This window comes from Anas acuta, chromosome 7 (genome assembly GCF_963932015.1).
Source record: "Anas acuta chromosome 7, bAnaAcu1.1, whole genome shotgun sequence".
Lineage (NCBI taxonomy): Eukaryota > Metazoa > Chordata > Aves > Anseriformes > Anatidae > Anas > Anas acuta.
Window position 1 is genome coordinate 23,524,591 of NC_088985.1, and position 21,151 is coordinate 23,545,741.

The 21,151-nt window shown below is 36.3% G+C and overlaps 1 protein-coding gene across 4 annotated transcripts in view; it reads right to left on the bottom strand.

Annotated features, from left to right (window-relative positions):
- The window catches only part of ADGRA1 (adhesion G protein-coupled receptor A1), a 277,097-nt gene extending 256,909 nt beyond the window's left edge, over window positions 1-20,188 (bottom strand). For 2 of the 4 annotated variants that reach the window (XM_068688175.1, XM_068688174.1), the window contains exon 1: window positions 13,024-13,445. In XM_068688175.1, the coding sequence (XP_068544276.1) occupies window positions 13,024-13,253 (230 nt within the window). In that variant the 5' untranslated portion in view covers window positions 13,254-13,445. Of the gene's footprint in view, window positions 1-13,023; window positions 13,448-20,116 lie in introns of those variants that run through there. The other 2 variants (XM_068688179.1, XM_068688176.1) reach the window with 2 other exon arrangements.
- Between the last annotated feature and the right edge of the window lie 963 nt (window positions 20,189-21,151).

The window sequence follows — 21,151 nt, forward strand, 5'->3', positions numbered from 1 at the left end:
CCACTAAACTTTTAATTTTTCCACTTCTGTTTTCTTTTAACCATTCCCTTCCATGCATACACTGATAACTCAATCTCTAAGTAACAAAATCTACTAAATCATTATCATCATGGCTTAGAGCTGTGATCTGAATCATACATAGAAAAAGAAAATGAAGATTTAACACAAACAAAGTAGCAACCGGCAAGAACCAATATGCTGCAACCTTTCTGCACAAGAAAATTGCTAACATCAATACCATTAAAAAAAGATTTTAGCAGAGGAGAAAAATGATTAAAAAAATAAAAAAGAGTGAGAGAGAGAGAGAGAGAGAGAGAGAGAGAGAGAGAGACCAATCAAACAGTACTCTGTGACTTTTAAAGTCATCTACCTGATCCAAAGCCTTTTTTTTTTTCCCCCCACAGGCATGCTGTTATGGCAATAGTTATTCTCTCAATCATACTTTCTTCCCTCTTTCCTTTCCATAGCACCAATAACTAAACAAACCACAAAATATTGGCCTTAATGTACACGTAAAAGTGAAGATACATTTATTATTCAGGAATACAGAGGCAAGCAGGAAAATCTATCAACCTGCCAAGAGAAAACTAGGCCAGCCAATGAGAAAGCTAACTTTAAGCTTTTGTTCATTTTTCATTAATAAGTAGGGAGAGAGCTCCCTTTTTCTTTCTAGAAGACCAATGTACTTCTTCATGAATTGCACTAAATGCAATGCCTTTGCTTAAAAATAAATAAATAAAATAAGATACTTTTTAAGAAGTTTTATCATTGCTCTCTTTTCACAAATTTAAACAAACTCTATTTACATACATGAAAGAATAATATTAATAGCGTAAATTTTTTTTTTTTGAAATTCCATCACTTCTTGCCTTTCAGCTTCCTTGCCTAACAGTGATTAATGATAATAAGAGAAAGGTAAAAGGACAACTAGAAAAACACCAAGACGAACTCTCCTCTTAAGCACAAAACACAGCCCAATTTCCTGAATTTGAAATTTCCTGAATTTGAAATTTGAATCAGCTCTGACTGAAACAAATTACTAAGAAAGAGTTTTGAACTCTTGGAACTCAGACATAAACAGAAGGAGACTATTCCTTATTGACACACAGTTAGGCTGCAGTACCTCTCGCCACGGGATGCAGAGCTGGAAAGGGTTTTGGGGCGGGATGGACAGGGCTGTAGAAGAGCAATCCATTTTGGTAAATTAAATACACGGAAACTACAACTCTTAGATGGGCTGGAGACTGGAAGATCCTTGTGAGAAATATCTTCTACTCTACCATAGACTCCTGATTCTAAATGCTATTGGATACAGGCTGTTGGTCTACATGGCCGTATGGTCTCATCCAGGACAGCCACTTGCTTATTTTTATCAAAGATTCAGACTGTAAATTAAAAGCTTGGAATTATAAATATTTTTTATGTTCACATATGATGTTTTTATAGATTCCAAAACTGAAAATTTAGGTAAAACAGCAGAGCAGCTAGTAAGAAAAGATGGAAAGCCCTACTACTCCAGTTCTTCAGCCTACAAGAACCTTTATTAGCTATGCCAATTTCAAAAACAAAACACCAACCAGCTGAAAAGGCTTATACACTACCTATTCATATGGAACCACTGACTCAACATATAATTCAATACCACCATTTTGACGGCCAGTTTTACAAAAGAAAAAACAAACAAACACAACTAGTGCTATTTAATAAATGATTACTTGAGGGATTTTATTTGTTTAAAATAACTGTTCTACCTCAGCTAAAGTAATGCCATGGAAAGCTAGCATTAAAAAATTATTTTCTTTAATCTATTCCAAATTTGGGCTTGGCAACTAATCCCTCTTCATTAACAAATACCTTGGTGACCAAGTAACTGTAATAAAGATATTGAAAGACCTAAGTTCTTCAAAGGTGCCTACAGAGGACAAAAAAAAAAAAAATCCTAATCACCTTTTAATTACAGGGAGACTCAAGCAGCCAAATTTCTTAGTCTTTTAACTGATACATGAAAAATATGGAGAAAATATGGAGGACAGTTTCATTTGAAGTCATTTTGTCTAATTACCAATATTGCTGTTTTGTTTTTTAATAAACTAAACTAAAAAAAAAAAATCAAGATGCCCTAGCCAGCAATTTAATCTTTAAATGTGTAAAATTGTTATGAAAATCACCTTACAGACTAATTCACTAATAGGCTATTTATTAAATTTAAAAACAAATTAATTAATAAGAATTGTTTTAGGAAGAATAGTTAATAGTTAAACAGATTTATAATCAATAAACATGAAGCAGTAACTTGATTTGCTCTAAATTCAGAAGATTGAAATTTATTACATTAATTTAGCTTTTATAGATTTTTTTGGTTTGGGAATTTACATTGTTGACTCTTAACATTATTAAATAAAATGCAAAAGCAAGTAATATTGCAGAAAGTGAAGAGAATTTTGAATTGTACAATAAACGATTGTGTGATTTTTTTCCCCTCACAATTTAATGTGAGAAATTCCAATATTCATCCTTTTCTCTTTTCTGCAGATCTCATTTTTTATTTTTCTGATTAGACTAAAGGCATTAGCTCTAGAATATCTGCTATAGCTTCATGAGGATTGGCAAGGATAAATGTGGCATGTAAGTCTATTTTACACAAGCAGCAATTGGCATTCATTTAATACATACTTTAAATCATACAAATAAATAAAATAAATACCAAACATCTATGACTAAGGTCACACCATTTCCTGATATTTATATCTCAAATCATAGAATCATTAAGGTTGGAAAAGACCTCCAAGGTCATCTGGTCCAACTGTCTCCCTACCACCAATATCACCCACTAAACCATGTCCCTAAGTACCACATCCAACCTTTCCTTAAACGCCGCCAGGAACAGTGACTCCAACACTTCCCTGGGCAACCTGTTTCAATGTTATCTACTTTTTCTGAGAAAAAAATTCTCCTAATTTCCAACCTGAAATGTTGTGGTCCTCCACTCTTCCTCAGATATACCAAGACAGGTCCTCAAGTCCTAAAAACTTAATGTGACACTATTAACGTCTGTAACTAAAGAAATCAGAAGAAAGCAAAGTAAATCATGACCACATGAACGAACGAACGAATAAATAAATAAATAAATGGATAAATAACCCTTATACATGGCTTACAAGCTGCACTGGATAGACTTAGGTTCTTACCCAAAGTTAAATGCACCATTAAACCAACAAATTAATAAATGTATGGAACTTCCCTCTGGAAGACTCCTGTATAATATAACCAATGGAAAGTGCAGATTAACTTTCCAAGAGCTTATTGTTATACAGAATACAGAGAAATATATATAAATATATAGAAATGTAGAATACAGAGGTGAAAACTGCAGAAATTATTCTTGCATGCACCAGTAGTTTAACAGGTACCTGAATATGTGGTGTTGTAACGCCTACAGATTGACTTTATTTTCTAAGCACTATGTAATCCAATTCTGTTAGCAATCACTGTATCATATTTTGAAGAATTACTCAAAGCATAATATGACAAAACTCTACCCCTTCCCATCTACATATAAGTACCTTGCTATAGATGAGGGAATATATCTCATCAGGGTCTCTTGTAATAAATAAATCTAATGATGAGAGGTTGGTACATACAATTCACAAAATGTGTGCATAACATGAAAATAAGTCTTATAATGATGACACTCATTGCTGATAGAATAGCATGTACTGTTTTATTGCAATGGAAAGCATGTTTCTTTTGTATGACTTACTTAACAGAGCAATGCTAGTCAGAGACCAGGACCAGCAATGTAACTTGCAGGAACAACCACATGTTACTGAGCAATGAAAGCTTGTGCATTTTGACCATGTTACCTTTCCCACATCCCATTTGTAACGTGGATGGGAAATCACAGCTTTTGCAAAATTAGTATAGATTTGTCAGCTATTGTTGAGAACAGTTCATTAACTTGATCTAATTTAAGATGGAGCTATATGATAAACTTACATTGTGAATAATACTAGGCATATCACAGGAGAAAGGAATGCTGTCCCTTAAGCTTAGATTTGCCTACACATTGAAAAGTTTAGTTTTTTGGCTCAAGAACTGCAACAAGACTAATAGCACATGTCAAAAATTCATCTTTATCACTGCAATTACTTGTGTTATACACATTTCACAGTTTTGGAAGGATGGTTGCAATATTGTTTGAATGTTGTCAGAAAGGGTAGAGAAAACTAGAAATTACACTTTTCCTCTTCCCTCCTGAACATTACACAATCCTGGGGATGTAAAACAAACCTGGCCATCATGACTTTTCCTTCCTACCATCAGCAGCACAGCCAGTGGATCAGTGTAAAATCACTGCTTGACACAAGAACATTCAGACTTCTCTATGCTGCTCGCTGCAGTTCTGATGATAAACTCTTTAAGGAGGCAGAACCAAACATTTTTCTTTTTTGAAAGTTGTGTAATAGGATCAATTCCATCTGCCTGGCACCAATTCCAGGCACTGCTGAACTCCAGGACTTAAGTCAGATCCCTCTAAGGACCAATATCCTCACTCATTTCATTTTCACTCAGCAAGTTCAGAAGAAAAGAATAAAATGAGTCGAGGGCCAAAGGTGATGAGGGAAGATGTAATGGAGGAGTTTAGAAGAAACTGGAAAGTCATGAAAGACTAGAGAAGTGTCTGAGACTGTGAGCTGGAAGCAGCAGCACACACCAGTGAAAGTGCAGAAGCTGGCAGAGAAAAGGATACACATGGGAAAGTAAGAACGAAGCGCGTCAGAGGACCAAGACCAGAGCTGACCAAGAAGGAGGCAGATTTTTTTTTATTATCATTTAATTTTTGAGATGCATTTGTAGCAAGAGAAAGTTTGTGGTACACATGAGGCTTGAACAAAAATAAGATACAGGTAAGAAAGAAAATGGGGAGAAATATCAACATAAGAGCAGTAATAATAAAAGTAAAGTGCAGAATTACAAGGCTCTGAAACTAGTAGCAGATGGCTCCGCACACAGAGGATGACCCATGGAAGACAAAGAGAATTAAGCATTTTCCTTAGCATGCAATACTACCCTGAGAGAATACATGTTAACAAGGAAATACACTGATACTTAGGAGTGCTGGTAAATTTGATTCCTCAAAATTGGTAATGACTGTTGTTTTTTTTGTTTGTTTGTTTGTTTAAATGTTAGTAAGTTTCCTGTTGTGCCAGGTTGTTAGCACATTCCTTTAGAGGAAGCTTTCCTAACATTTCAATATGCATCCTCTTAAATATCTATTAAAGTCACTGTACTGAGAAAGTTCTGAACAAACAGATTATGCTTTTCTTCCACCCCTCCACTCTCACAGAAATTGATACCACGCATGATAATTTGAAATGCAGATATCCAAGTAACAGTTGCCAGGGAACTAATAATATATTGCAAAGTAAAGTGTTCAATTCTTTTCTTAAATCAATGTTTTTCTCCAAATTTTCCAGGCCTGATTTGATTACTACTACTTTTAACTTTATTTTCCATTCTAACATTTAGTTCTTTCTTTTCTCAAATTACAGTACACTTAAACCTTTACTGTCCCAGTTTATACTTTTATCGATAAAACATGCACTAATGCACTCTCTGGGATAATTTATGCCATAACATAAAAAGAAGGACTTTATGAGGAGACATCATCTTGATTGTTATTAGAAGGAAGAAATCACAGTAATTCTTCAATAAACTAGGAAAATCAAAATTGTACATAATTTGGAATTTGAAGGCCTTGACTGATCAGGTTACTCAAAACCATAATGATACCTTAATAACACAGAAAATTGTTTAACCTTAATTTTGTGTTCTACAAAGTCTACAGTATACACACTGAAAATGTATGCCAGTGCCTTTATACCTTCATAAGTTTTGATGAATAGTCGTTTTAAAAGACAGCCATTTACAAAAGGACCTAAACCTTAAAATACAAGTGTAGAAGAATTTGCTTACTTATGCATAGCTATCAGCAAATTTGAATTCTATATGATCTAGGAATAAATCTCAGGTTTTTGCACAGATTTATAGGTCTATGAATGTAAATAGCCATAAACCACTGTGTATTTACTTTATTGGTAGAACAGTTTATACATTTGACATAGTGCTGTTGAGATAAGATTATATCCAACTAAAAACAGAAAAGAAACTATCAACAAGGCTGTAAGACTATAATAAAAAATGCAAAAGCAGAGTTTTTGTAATGACTAAACATACCTTCAGAGTACTCTCAAATCAGTCCCAGACATGAAAACACAGTTGGAAATGATTTTAAAAGAAGGGTGAAGAATGGCATGTTGCCACAAAAATAAACCAAGCCTGAACTTTTTCTGTGTTACACAATTTACAAAGTAAATGGAAAATATATTATTTTAAATGTAATATTTTTTGCCAATTGAGATTTGGGAAGTCTAGAATCAGACAATAAATTTGTGATTGATCAGCATTAATCATGTTAGAGAAACACACGCCCAACCTTTTCCTCCTTTTGTACACATTTGAAGCTGTGATGGTTTTCTACATCCTATCAGGAAGATGGAAAAGGAGAAAGCTTAGAAATCAATAGGCAGTTTTTCCTCAAAATCACAAAAGTACAAATAGAGATTTCTGAAAACATGCACAGATGTTATTAAAGTAGAGAAATTCAAGCTGACAGAAACTTCTGACTTTCATGTATATGAAGGAAGTGTGTAAGCTTCATGTGTGTGTGTATATTCATGCATGCGTACATAGACACGGGTATATGTTTCCTACTGGATATTACACACAAATCCCTATCTCATTGAAGACACTCTGCTCTTTAACTTCCAGATGATATCAGCTCTGTATTATAAAAACAGGACAAAAGACAGTAGCGAGAAAAGCAGAAGTGGATTACGTGGAGTATGGCTGAATACAACAGCTGCAAAATTTGTTATGACAGAAGACCCCAAGTAAGGGGCCTATGTTACTCTGCCCAGAAAGCTGCTGGGTCTGTATTGAAGGCAAAGCAAAAAAATGGACTTCTAGAGTCACAGGTGTGTTAACCAGACCCTTTTGTTGTATAGCATCAAACAGTCAAAAAAAAAAAGTGATTTTAAATCTGAAAGGTGCAGAAAAAGGAGAATGTACATAAATATGAAACACTGTAAGCTTCATTTTAATAACATTTTTCAGACCCTTTCCTTCTGGCTATAAAGAACTGTTTAAGAGCTTTTTCGCCTTCTTCACCTCTCTCCCTACCACATCCCTCCCACATCTTTGCCTCACCTCACTTAACCTCTTATGATGCTGCCAGGGTATTTGGTAGTGGACAAGGAAAGAAAAATATATTTTAAAGAAATATTTCAGTATGTCTTTCTTAAAATAAAAATAACAGAAATTGCTACATTCTCAAATTTAAAGAACAGTCCATTTTAAGGGCCGACCCTTGGTCTCAAAGGGCAGCAACTTGCACAACTTTGTACTGTGGGAAATTCCACATACACATATCATCTTCTCCCTGGCCACTGCAAGATGATAATACCTATGGTTCAGAAACAAATTTCTGTTGCACATATATCTTCTAATCATTAAAACTAGTTATTTATACTAAAGCTCTTCCTGCTTATGGCGAACAAGCTCAACAAGCTCAGTAGATAACCAACTGACAAATTATATGACATCATAAAACCCCAACTTCATTTAGAACTTCTGAATAGGTATCAGATATACATATATGATAAAATTTCTTTCCATGTGTATTACTATCTTCCTGTTTATCTCATTGGTTTACTTTTATCTCTGGAATTAAACTCAGTGTAAGATACTGCAAATTCCCTAGTATGCAGGAAGGACTTGGTTTCTATGAAATTAATGAAACATTTGATACAGTGAAACAACTTTACCTGTTTCCAAAAATTCTCACCTCACTCTCTTCCACAAACTGCTTTCATCAGAGGAAATTACCTTGAGAACTTAAAAACACAAGGACACATGGCTTTTTTTTTTTTTTAATTTATGACATTTGCAGATTAATAAATAGGGAAAGAAACTTTAGCATGATTAATATAACTTTTAAAACTTAATGTAATAACTGTTAAATAATTTTTTATGGTATTTTGGAGATTATTTGTAAAGTTCTATTAAAAGAATCTTTTCGTGCTCCTCTCATGTTAAAATTTCCATTAATGCCAACAGATCATTTTCATCAACAGGAAATCATAATTTGGTCAGAGTACTGCACAGTATTGACACACAAACAAGAGAATTCAGGTGTAGTCATCCTCTTATTAGAAATAACATGAAGAAAAATATCTTCGGTTATGGTATTTTCTGGCCACCCTAGCCAAATACCTTGAAATATCAAGGGAATTCAGACTTCTGTCTAAAAACTTTTCTCTACTGTTTTTCACTTCTCTTTGTTTTGCCTTCCCCAACCATTTCTCTCAGCTCTTCCAAGTCTTCTGTGTCAGTTTGCTTTATGACAGGGATGTCTTTCACAAACTGCTTTTTTTTTTTTTTAAAGAGCTTTTGGAGAAAGCATGTATAAATATGTATACATACATCAATAATGGAGCAGGAAACCTGGTTTTTATTCCTTTTTTTTTTTTTTTCCTGCCACTTTGAGTGAACACAGGAAGCTAACTAAGGTGAAAATGTCTGTGAAAATCTTTACAATGAGAAATATCCTACAGTCTTTAAGAACCCAAATACTTAGAAATCAGGAACACTACATGAAACCTCATACTAATAAAGAAAAAAAAAAAAAGTGAGATTTAAGATGTGGAGATCAAGCTACTGAATAATATTTTTTTGTTCATCCTTACCTCAGTTCTTGCTCTGTTTGTTTTGGCTAGCTCATTGTCTAAACTCTTTGGGACATTAAAAAAAAAAAAAAAAAGGCATATTTTTTACAGTTACATGCTTATATAAATATAAAAAATATAAAATTATATGCTTATAAATCATATTGATATATGCTAAACTGAACTAACATTGAACTGTAAAAGGAAAGACTGGACATGAAAAATATACAGTAATATAATAAGTTAGAATAAATGCCAGTAGATATGACATAAATGAATGTGACATAAAAGTAATTTGGGGGCAGAGGAAAGCAGGGAGAATGCTGCTTTCAGAAGACTGGGTAATATTTGTGAAGGGCTTTCAAGATGAAAACCTCTACGTACATTTTATGGCTATGGATTTCCACTGGAGTCATGTAGTATCAGTCTCAAATTGATAATCTGAGGACTTTGAGACCACCTTTGATTCACAATCAAAATAAGTGCATTGATATAAAAATGGGAAGATTCATATATGATGAGTTGCTATGACCATACACTGCTTTAAGTGTTCTTCGTTTCTACAATGACGTTTAAAACAACTTACCCAGGTGCATGTGTAGGCAAAATTTGTAAAAATAACACCTTCACATATGTTAACCTTCCTTTAGAATTAAGAGGGAGGACAAAAAAATAATGCTGCTATTATAATCTGACAACATTTATATCTAAGTATATTCTGTCCAGAGATGTAATGATCTGTGAATTTCTAAGAACTGGAATGATAAACTTCTTGACACCACTTAAGAGAAAAAAAAATATTAAAAAAAGTACAGATAGTAATCAACCTACAGACATACTGTCCAGTTTATGTGGAATAATTCAGAACAGAACCTAATTACTAATTCCTGAAATTTAAAATTGTAGGATTTCTTCTTTGTAAAAAGTGGCTAATCCATTTTTACTGTCTTATTCTGTATAACCCAAATTTCAGCAAGTCAGTAAAAAGTTTAACAACTAAAATTTCCATTAATGCAGAAGAGAAAAAACTTGCAAGTTATTTTTTTCTCTGTTGTTACACTTCAACAATCCAATCACACAATTTAAAATAATAATTTGTAAAGTATTGATTCAATATAAGAATTCCCATGTATTCAGCCATAAAGTTTAGACTGAGAAAGCTGTATTATCATGAAGGGGTATGATTCTTCCTTGTCATGTCTACATGTCCATGCTTACTGAGAGCGATGTGGGGAGTGCTGCTTGCATAATTTCATGATTCAATAGCATGGGAAAAAAAAAAAATCCCTTCCTTCTCCCCCACCATGATACAAAAGGCACAGAAATTTATGTTGCAAATCAATAAAGGCTAGAATTGCTTTCAACAAAATACACGCAAATACTTTGTGGAGCTACAGTTGCTTTTTTGTTTGTTTGTTTTTTTGATCCAGATCGAGCACTTGAATCCCATCTCCAAAGAAGTAAAATACTGAATAAAGACAGTAAAACAGTAACTCCAAAACTAGGTTCTTCACATTGTTGCGGTTGCTTTTTGTTGTTTGTTTGTTTGTTTTTCTTTCTTTTAATATAAAATAAAGGGGATGGAAGAGTTCATATATCAGTTTATATTTTGATTTTATTTCTAGTGTCATGCATAGTGTTGGGAGCATTTGGACAGTACTGAATGGCTGCAGTATTCATCTGATTTCAAAGAAATTATAACATGACTTTCCCACATCATACACTGGAAATGATTGGTCCAAACCTGTCAAGAATAAGCATTTCTTCTGTGACTTCACACTAGCTTATGTTAAGTCAAATCATTGCCTACCAAATTCCAGAAGTACTTTCAGTAGCAATACTTTTAGTGCATACGTGCCATAGAGCCTGAATCGTCAAACTCAGCCAAGGTCCATGGTCAGTTAGTTGGAAAAAAAAAAAAAAAAAAAGAAAAAAAAATCATTAAGCTAACAAATTGTAACTTAAAATTTGCTGGTAAGCAACGTTACCTAGCAAGTAAATGAAAAGTTACAGACCTAGAACTTCATCTCTTAATGGCTTAAGAGATGCAAAGGTAGCCCCTCTGTCATCTTTGCAGAGCAATTAAGTTGGGCTTCAGTCTTTCCTTCTGAAAGGAAATTGCACGTGAGAAACAGCATCCCTACCTGAGAAATATGAAGATGATTTAATCTGCCAAAAAAAAATCCCCAAAACTGTTCATTACATTGTTTCATTAAATTGTGACTGCATCTGAACATGCGTTCCTTTATTCACCTCTATATTTCTTAATTTTTAAAGCAAGCCAAAAGGTTATGCTCCGTATGTTAAAACTCTCTTTCTCTCTGTGGGCCCATAAAACTGAATGAAAAGAGGCAGCGTCTACTGTAATATTCACTTTTGTCTAATTCTTCATGCAGCTACAAAAACAAATGTACTAGCACTAGTGTTTGAGCTTTTTATCATTATTTTCTGCAGCTGGCCAAATCTCACAAGCGTAATTTAATTCATCAAAAACAGTTTCTCCTGGAAAATTTTTGACACATTCAATCAACTTGTCATCTGTATGTTCCAACTACTGAAAGTTATTACATCCCTAACTCAGATTTTAACTTTTTTCCTTTTTACCTTCAAGATTTAGCAATAAATTTACTTTATGGGAAGGAAAAAAAAAAAAAAAAAAAAAAAAAAACCAGTACGAGAAAATGGATCAGTTTAGGTGAAACATGGTACTGTATTTGTATTTATTTTCAACATAGTGAATATATACTTCTGTTGATCTTACAGTCAGCAGAATTTATCTACTGGTACTTACCTAGTCAAAGGAAAAGTTTCTTAAAAAAAAAAAAAAAAGAATAAAACTCTGTAAATCAATGTTTAAGAACAATAGCCTTTGAAGATATGCTGAGTTTAAGAGTTCCTACAGAACTTTAACAAATGGAAAAAAAAAAAAATAGTTTGTGTCTGTCCAAGATGTTGACATTTTATACCATTTGGGGAGGCAAAAACTATATAGCCAGTTATATAAACTACAAAAGTACCAGCAAATTTACCACCTAGGTTAAGAGTTATACTAATGTAATAAAATCATTCTAAAACAGTCTATTAAAACTAATCAGGAAGTGTAGTTATTATATCTTGTATATTAACAAGTAAGACCTTCCCAGATGAATAATCAGCATACAGCTAATCAGCATCAAGTCACTCAACTGTTATAGCTGAAACTGATCTGAAGCTTACGCAGCACATCTGTACATTTACAAGCACGAGCTCCACAGATGTTATAAATTACTATCTTTACCAGTTGTCTCCTAAAAGTGTTGACTTAAAGAAAATGCAGTGAACAGTAGAGATGTTCACAGCAGGAATTGTCAACAGAACTAAATACAGCAGTAAAAGATCTGTTGAATATGTGCATGATCTAAAGGGTAAATGTCACAGAGCTATTACTGCTTGGGTCCATTATAGGGACATTACTTTCACCTATGACTGGTGATACAAATTCTACTAGTTGACTAACCATATATAGCATTTATTCAAGTTTACCTATGTGCAACAGGCAACAAAACATCTTAACCTATTTCCAAGACACATGGAGAGAAAAAAAAAAAAAAAAAAAAAAGGAAAGAGAGAATTCAAACTCCAAAGCGCTAGTCACTTTTAGCAAAGTCAGAATAGTATTGGAGATTTAGTCGTTTCAAATAGTTGGACACAAACTCTTATTAAAAAAGGAGACGTCAAATTCCAAACTTTATTTAGAGGAGAGAAGGGGGAATACCAGTTAATGACACACAACTCCAGCAGGCAGTTTGTCATTATCGCTGCCATTCATTGCCCGGACAGTTTGCGCCCATCCCGTAGCCAGCAGAAAGGTGCACCAGTGAGCTCCATCAGTTCAGCTAGCACTGAATTTTTCCAAACCACCACACAGAGCAGCATGCAATTTACATCAGGGTAAGCCCAGCTTTCCCAGCTCGACCAAAAGGCCAGCAAGAGTTTCCAAACTGAGGAAAAAGAAATAAAAAAAAAAAAAAAAAAAAAAAAAAAAAAAAAAAAAAAAGAGCTCACATACTTTTTAAAAGCCGGCCCAGGGTTATATTATAATCCGCTGGGAGCGGCTTTCCCGGCTCCTGCGGCAGCGCTCGGGCACGGCCGCGCCACGGGGTCCCCCCCGATCCCCAAGGATGCGCGCCGGCTCCCCAGAGCCCCGCGCCCCTTCCTCCGGGGCGCTCCCGCGGGGGGTACTGGGGGCCGTACTCACAGGGACACGGTGCGGTTGGGCAGCACGGCGGGCTGCAAAGTTTCCACCAAGTCGCCTCCGCTGCAGACCACTTTGATGCGGAGCGCCGGGCGGCCGGGCCCCTTGGCTCTCTCGGCAGCGCAGAGGCAGCGGTCCACGATGAGGTCGGGGCAGTTCCTGCTGCCCCCGCAGAGCCCCCCCAGCACGGCGGCCAGCAGGCAGAGGCAGAGGCGGCGGCAGAGCCCCCGCATGCTGAGCCAGCGAGCGAGCCGCCAGCAGCCGCGCCGCGCATGGCACGCTCCCCTCCGCGCCGCTCCGCGCTCCAGCCGCGCTCCCCTCCACGCCTCCTGCGCCCACCCCGCCCCGCCTCGCCGCGCCTCTCCGCTCCGAGGGACCCCCCCTTCCTCCTCCTCCGAGGAGCCGCCGCTCCTTTCCTGCCGCAGCCCGTGTAGCCGCGGCGCTGGGCGGACCCCGCGGACTCCCCCCCCGGCGGCCGGAGCCGCCCCCGCGCCCCGCAGCGGGTGACCGGCAAGAACCCCAAGGAAGGGGGCAGATGCTCCGGGTGCGGGCTGCACCCAGGGCAGGCACCAGTTGGGACGTCGGGAGGTGAAGAAATTACGGGGAGGGGTTGGGATGCTGGTGTTGTAAATACCCGGTTTTGCCTGCACGGCCCTTTAGCATCGTGTGCGCAAAGCGGGGCTCATACCTATATTGGTGGGAAAGGACTGTCAGGCTGTGGACAAAGGTCAGCACAGACCAAGAGGCAACACAGGGCTCCAGCCAGGCTCCACGCAGTTATCCCAGGTCAAACATCTCGGATAACGCTGTGGGCACCACCTACAGCAGCAGTGTGATCAGTGGTCAAGAGTTGCTCCGCCATCCAGGTCAATGAGCAGCTTGGTTTTCTGCTTGGATTTGTGGGTTTATGGTACTCCATGGCTTTGGAGATTCTCGATGGTATTTTACATCATACAGACAGTAATTCTTAGTGTGGATGTTTACTGTCAACTGGTAGCTACCCTGTTTTTTGGTTGTTTGCTTCTGAAAGTGAACAAAAAATCCAATTTGTAGCAAGGACTTCCATTTTTAATGGGCTTTTACAGCAGGAGCATGTTCCCTGCCTTGTCTTGCTCAAGGGGGACTCACAACACACATTTTCATTGCAGGATCTAGGCCAAAGTCCACCACGGCTGTAAAGCTGTTTTAAGAAGTTACTAGTTTTTAAAACAATATTATACTATAGTCCCTAAGGGGAGATTTGTCTTGCCCATTTACAATGCCTCTTATTGCTGTGTTTTAATACCTAATTGGAGCCTTTAGGCGCTAAGTTTATTAATAAGTGATAGAAGAATTAGTGCTCTTGTGAAATTCCAGGAACTTTCTCAGGAACAATCTTCTTTTCTGTACAGTTGTTGATTTAAAGAATCATTAATATTACAACCTCTGCTCTTTTATTTTTGAAAGCAAAGTTGTGTAAAGCTTACTGACAGACTGAAAAATGGATGGTGTTATGTGAGACCACTCAGCATTGTAACAGTTACATGCTGTTCTTCCTTATGATAAAGAAAACCTATATAGCATTTCAATTTGCAAATACTTTTTTCAGCTTTGAAATATTCTCTCACCTATTCTCTCCACTTGTGAAAGTACAAGTGGAGAATACCTATTTATGGAAACATAGCATGAATTTCATTTGGTGTTAACCTTACTAAGGAGTGGAAATTTGCAGTCAAACTCAGTCCTAAACACATACTAGCAGAGTTTTAACATTTTTTCTAGATCACTGATCCTGAAAGTTCTTAAAGAATATTGTTTTATTAAAGAACAAGAAGAGTTGTGGAAGCCATCTATCAAATCGTACAGCAAAAATGGAAAAGGAGCTATTATTCCCAACATTAGAAATGAAAATTAAGGGAGAATTTACTCTTCACTTCCCTATTCATCTCACATTTCCTTTCTTTCTTGATTTACTACAAATAAAGAAACAGCCATCGACCCCTTCCTTCATTGTTGTTTTTAAATATGAAAAAGTAACTTTTGTATGATTTACAAACACAGATTATGTTCCTGCCCTGAGACCTCACAGTTTAAACAGAGATCTGGTTGAAAAAAAAGAGTCCTGGGTACCTAAACAGCTCACTACTGCTTCAGTTGGCACCAGCCAGCACTGCAGAATTTCAGTGTTGGTAGCAGTGAGCCAGTCTGCCAGACTTTGGAAGATGAAATTTCAGCTCTCTCATGATATGCAAACAACTGAATTTTCAGTTTCTTGGAAAAGTAGGATAATCCCAAGTTCCCTTGTTAGAGGGGAAGAAAAAGGGCTGTGGCACCACAGTTTTAAAAGCAGCCAACACTGCTCTTTTTGGGTTCCAAAACTGCAAGTTTTAGACAAACAGAATTTGCCTACAGCTTGGGTGCCTGTGGTGGCTCACACAGTAGATAGCATACTACATGAGCTCTTTAGATGGATTTTGGTATGTGCAAAATCAGAATTCTGAGTTTATAATGTATATTAAAGCCAAAGACACTTGAAAAAGTCAGATGTCTGTGCAGTTAAATAAGAACTGAGTGAGGATACTGCAGATTGCAGTTGCCTTTGTGCCTTTCAATTTCTTTGAAATATTTTTAGATCTATCCCAAGATTATCACACATGGGTACAACCAGAATGTGGTATGTGCTGGTCTCCTTCTGCTCACACAACCAAGAAAATTTGTGAAATGGTTGGAGTAGAAGGCGGCCAAGTCCTGCTCAGATAACTTCCTGGAAGACAAAAGCATGACTGAACATTTTCTTGAAACATGGCATTTCATAATTTTAATAATTTCTTTACAGTTAAACTCTTGCTTTTGTTGTTTGATTCCATAATGGAAGTGAAGGATAAATTTTCTTGGACCGGGAAAGAAAGAAAATTACTTTTTTGTGTGTGTGCATGCACATCAAAAGTATTGAGGAGTTTCAGTAGGTGTGTTATTGTGTGCATACACTACATCCTTGCAGCAGTACTTGAGAGAGGAATTTTATCCCATGGCTGAATGTGTAAATGTTGAAAGGAATGTAAATAAATTTAGGAAGATAATCCTAAAATGGTATTAGCCTGAATTAAGATAAATGATATAAAAAGGAATCAGAGGTTAGAGATACAGGAGATGCATTGAACTTCAGGTTTACATTACATTTAGATCATGTTCTCAAGCACAAAGCAGCAGCAGCACCTGCTTAGCATCACAGGACATTACACAGCAATTAAGTAACAAGAATGTGTTATACAATAATAGGAAATATGGGGAAGCAGAATGTAAATAAGTCAATTTGAATTTTGTCAGGATTTCAAAATAGTATGTTAGTGTTGGAAGAGAGCCATGGAAACTTTAATAGCCACAAACCATCAGGGCTTTTGTTTTATTTCTTATCCAGAAGTTGGCACTCTATCAACCCTTTAATTCCTTGAACATCAACCCTTTATTGACAGCAGTGAAACAAGGACTCACTCACCCCATTTCCTCCTGCGCCCCAGTATTCTACCACCATTAATCCAGGAACATCTCATGCTACACCACATCTACATGGCACCATGTAAGCCTTTAAGTCTGTAAGCCTTTACAATGAAATTATTTAAAAAACACTGGAAGAGATTTGGCCTAGAAAAAGGATAGGTAAAGTAACTGGGAGAAAAATTATCCAGAGCATGGTTCCACTGGGACACTTGGAATTCTGTGAAAAGACATTATTTGAAAGGTGATAGAGGAAAAAAGCCTAATGAATAAAAGCACACAGTACAGCGTTCACATCGAAAGAACCCAATGATTTTTTTATTTTTTTTTTTTATTTTTGCTTCACACAAGGTGAATTAAAATGTCAGTGTTAAAGGTGGGATTGTCTTTTTCCATGAGGTTCTCTCGTAGGACATTGACAGACTCAAAACAAAGATAATAAAACAATACAAGCAAATTTGTCCAGAATTGTTGCCAATCATTAGAATTAATTGGATAAAACTGAGTGAGGAAACCAACTCTCAGTCCTGAACCTATTTAACAGATTGAGTAATCTTTTAAGGAAATGCGGAAACTGAGTCATTCAGAGCTGCAGTAATCAGAGCAGTGAATAATGTGCCATAGGGAACAATGCTCTATTAGAAAGAATTGACAGAACAGGATTTCCATCTCTGCTATTCTGCATTAACACAATCAGAAACACCTCTCTATTAATTTTACATGAAGAAATGATAGTATAAGAAACCCTCAAGTATAATTGCATTGTTTTCCTTCCATTCATATTTTGTATCATATTAGTTATAAATGTTCCAGTTATATCATATCTGGAAGCAAAATGTTTCCAAAACTTCAGTCTTTGCAGGGTGGCAGCTTTCAGAAAAAAAAAAAAAATGTATTAAAATTTTCATTGAAATAAGTAGTGTAGAGACTTCCTGGAAAAAAAAAAAATAATAATAAATATATATGGTTTTTATGAAGCAGAGTAGAGCCCAATGAACAATTCTGTTAGAAATTGAGAACGTAGCTGTGTAGTTATGCACAAATATTGATGAACTACCTGTGGAGAGTGGAATAATTATCACAAAACTAACAGTGAAATAAATAACTATTTGGAAGAAAATTAAACAACCACCCTATAGTGTAGGCTGTTTCTCAAAGCTGAGACAACATTTTTGCAAGGAATACTCCAGAATTATTGCCAAACAATATATATACATGTATATAAAGTAAAAATAGAAATCATATCTGCAATGGGAATTTATGTCAGTGTAAATTTCTGGTGATCACCCAATGCAACTCCAACTGTTACCAAATCCCTCAGCCACCACAGAGAACAGACTGAAATTGTTCCAAAATGACACTAAAGGTACATGTTTTTGAGCATTCTACCCTTCATCTCTTAATGCCACTTTATTTATTTGCACAATAGCAGAATCACAGAATCACAGAATCACAGAGTTGTCTAGGTTGGAAGAGACCTCAAGATCATCGAGTCCAACCTCTGACCTAAATAACATATAAGAAAAATATATATAACAACTCATGCACAGTCAGCCAGAGGAGAATAGGGATTTTAACATCGTACCTTCAGAGGCTTTGCATGGGGTTAGGCACAGAGCAGCGCAGTTAGACAGAGCAGCACTGCCACAGGCCCACACATTAGGTCCTGCAGAACACAAGGTTTTGGGAGAGCCATCCTCCTTCTCTCACACACAGTTTTAAGATGCGCTGTCAGGGTGTATTTTTGGATGTTGATGTACACATGCTAGTGCTTTGCAGGGTTGTTCATTCCTAAACACACAGGAGAATTCCAGCTGACTTACCAGCAGACTTTGTATCAGGAGAAAAGGGAGAGAAAAATCACAGAGAGAAAATAAATAAATAAATAAATAAAAATACAGATAAGACTGAACATTCAGTCTTTTCCAGGTAGAGATCTATCTCAAGTTTTATTTTTCTGTATAACAGAAGAATAAAAATTCTCTGATTTCTGAGAAATTTCACAGATTTCTCTGTCATCTCCCTGCATACAGAAAGTCAAATGAGCCCCTTCTACACCTTCCTGAGTTGCAAAGATCTCCTGATACCTTCCCTTGTCCTCCTAGAGATAACCACTCATGTGGTCCCTTCATTACAGAAGAGGCATAAAATGGTAAATGAATATTCTGAGGTCAGGAAGATAACAAAAATCATATACATAAATAACTAAAGAAATGACTATCTGTGTAGCCTCATTAATGGACTTTAAATATGCTTTATAGTATTTGATGTGATTTATATCAGAGGGAGCTCTGGACATCATCTGGGTCAAGTCCCCAGGCAAAAGAGCGCCAGCTTCAAAAGTACGTTTGGATGCTCAGGGTTTGTCCAGTGAGACTGTGAATCGCTCCGTGGAAGGGGATTTCACAGCCTCTGGGCCCCACCACAGTATCTGGCTACCCATGCTACAAATATTTTCTTTTCTTTAGCTCTTAAAATAATTCCCCTTGCTGCAGATTGTATCAATTGCCTCTTTTTCTTTTGCTGTGCATGTCTAGGGGAAAAAAAAAAAAAAAAGAGAAGTTTCTGCCATGCTCTCTTTAATTACCCATCAGACAATTGAAGACAGCAACAAGAGCCTCCTGCTCTCTTCCATTCCCTGTGGACACCACAGCTCCCCAGTAATCTCACTGACCCTCGGATGAATTAAAGTGTTTTTTGTATGACTGTACCATCTTGTAACAATGTGTCAGTGGTGCAAAATAAAAGCAGTTATTACTCTCTTACTTCCCTTCCTAATCAACTTAATGGCAAGGCTATTCAGAACATTTTTGAGTTACTTGCCATCATGCATCCAGTGAAGTGAAATTGCATTATTAGCATAACCTTTATTTCACTGTATGGTGTTTTATTTGCTCATAACGGAAAAGTGGCATGCATAGGAAAATAATAATTTATAAACTGAGATGCAATGGTTAAAATCAGAGTTTCATTATGCAATAAATGTTTAAAATAGATAGTCAAATATTCTGTTGCCTGTTACATGCCTTGTCACTCAGTTATATGGTATCCCATCTGAATTCCAACGGTAGTTTTGTAGAGATTTTCCACTGTTGCTAACAACTTATTTGTTTCTAAATGGCCAAAAATTTGAAGATACAGGGAAAAAATGACAGATTAAAAGAGAATTCTTTTACACATGAACAGTTTTAAGAAATACGCTATACCATGTCTTGAACTAATTTTTTAGAGAGTTTAAATAGATTCATATTTTGTGGCCAAATAGGAAAGTCCATTGATGAAGCCCTAACATGAAAAGCCAACAAACCCAATTACCACAAACAGCTGCAGAAGATTGTACTAATATCAATAATCCCTCAGTCTAACTAAAGTTTAACACTTTTCCATCTTTCTATAAATTCCTTTTGTCAAAATAAATTTATGTCCCTGTTGCTTTACATGCAGAAAGCCATATCTATTATTTTCTGTCTGCATAGTCTCATTTTTATATTATTTCTCACTTCATGCCACTTGAAATTGCGTCAGTCGCTATTACATACCATCATATTTGAGTCCTTTGGAGAGCTTACATTTTCCTCAAAACAGTTCTCTTCCTCAGTGCAAAGGTGGTTTTGAAACTTACCTTCTCTTTTATCAGGTGGATGTCATCCTCCCTCTATTTGTGATATCTTTTAGGTTTCTCAGTAATTCTTGAGTTTGCTTTTATACTTTGTTCATTCTTGGAGAACTGGAGTATTGCCTTGCTCTCCTCCTGCAAAAACACCGGGAATAAACTATCACCTCCACAGTAGTTCACTCCCCTGTTTAAGGGCTATTATGTTCTTTTCTATCATTCATCTTGGTACTTTTAGAAAGGAAAACCTTTGGCGTTAAATCAAAGTATTGTGTAACTACAGTACTATGTACAGAAACAACAGCAAATGTCTGCAAGGGAAAAAAACACTTAAGTACAATTACAGGCATGGAAAATAAAAAGCATATGTATTTACAAATCTTAATTGTTGTTAAGCGTAGCGTAGATGATTTGCAAAATATTACCACTTTTAAAGGATCCCGCCTATGCATGAATCTCATTATCACAAGATATCAGGACTAGATGCTGAGAATGTAGTTGTTGCATTGCAATTCTGAGAATCTAATATCCAAAAAGCCCACTGCAAAAACAATTTTAAACTGTTTAGTCATCTGTGAATAAAAAAATAAAAAAAAAAAACACCGTAAGTATACTACGGAATAGGAATAATATTCAGGAAAATATAACAACTGGAAAAGATCACTGAAATAATTCAGTTTTTGTGAAAGTCTGTCATACAGATATTAACTACTATCAGACACTGCACCTATTACAAAACAACCTGGTGAGGGCTGGTTTTTAAATGAAGACTTCTAACTCCCAACAATCACTAAACTCTATTTTCTTGTAAAATGTACTGTTTCCCCACTCTGTTTCCTAACGTGCTCTTTTAATATGCAAGTGCATTGGGAATAATGAATCACACTCCAGAATGGTCGCAATTGGTATGCATGGAGTGTTAACTGAGTCAGGAAACATTCTTTACCAGATGGATATGGATTTTTGTGAATGCATAATGGCCCTTTAAGAAGCTTAATAGAAAAGTATGAAACCTTTTACAAACAGCATTCCAAAGCAAGATTG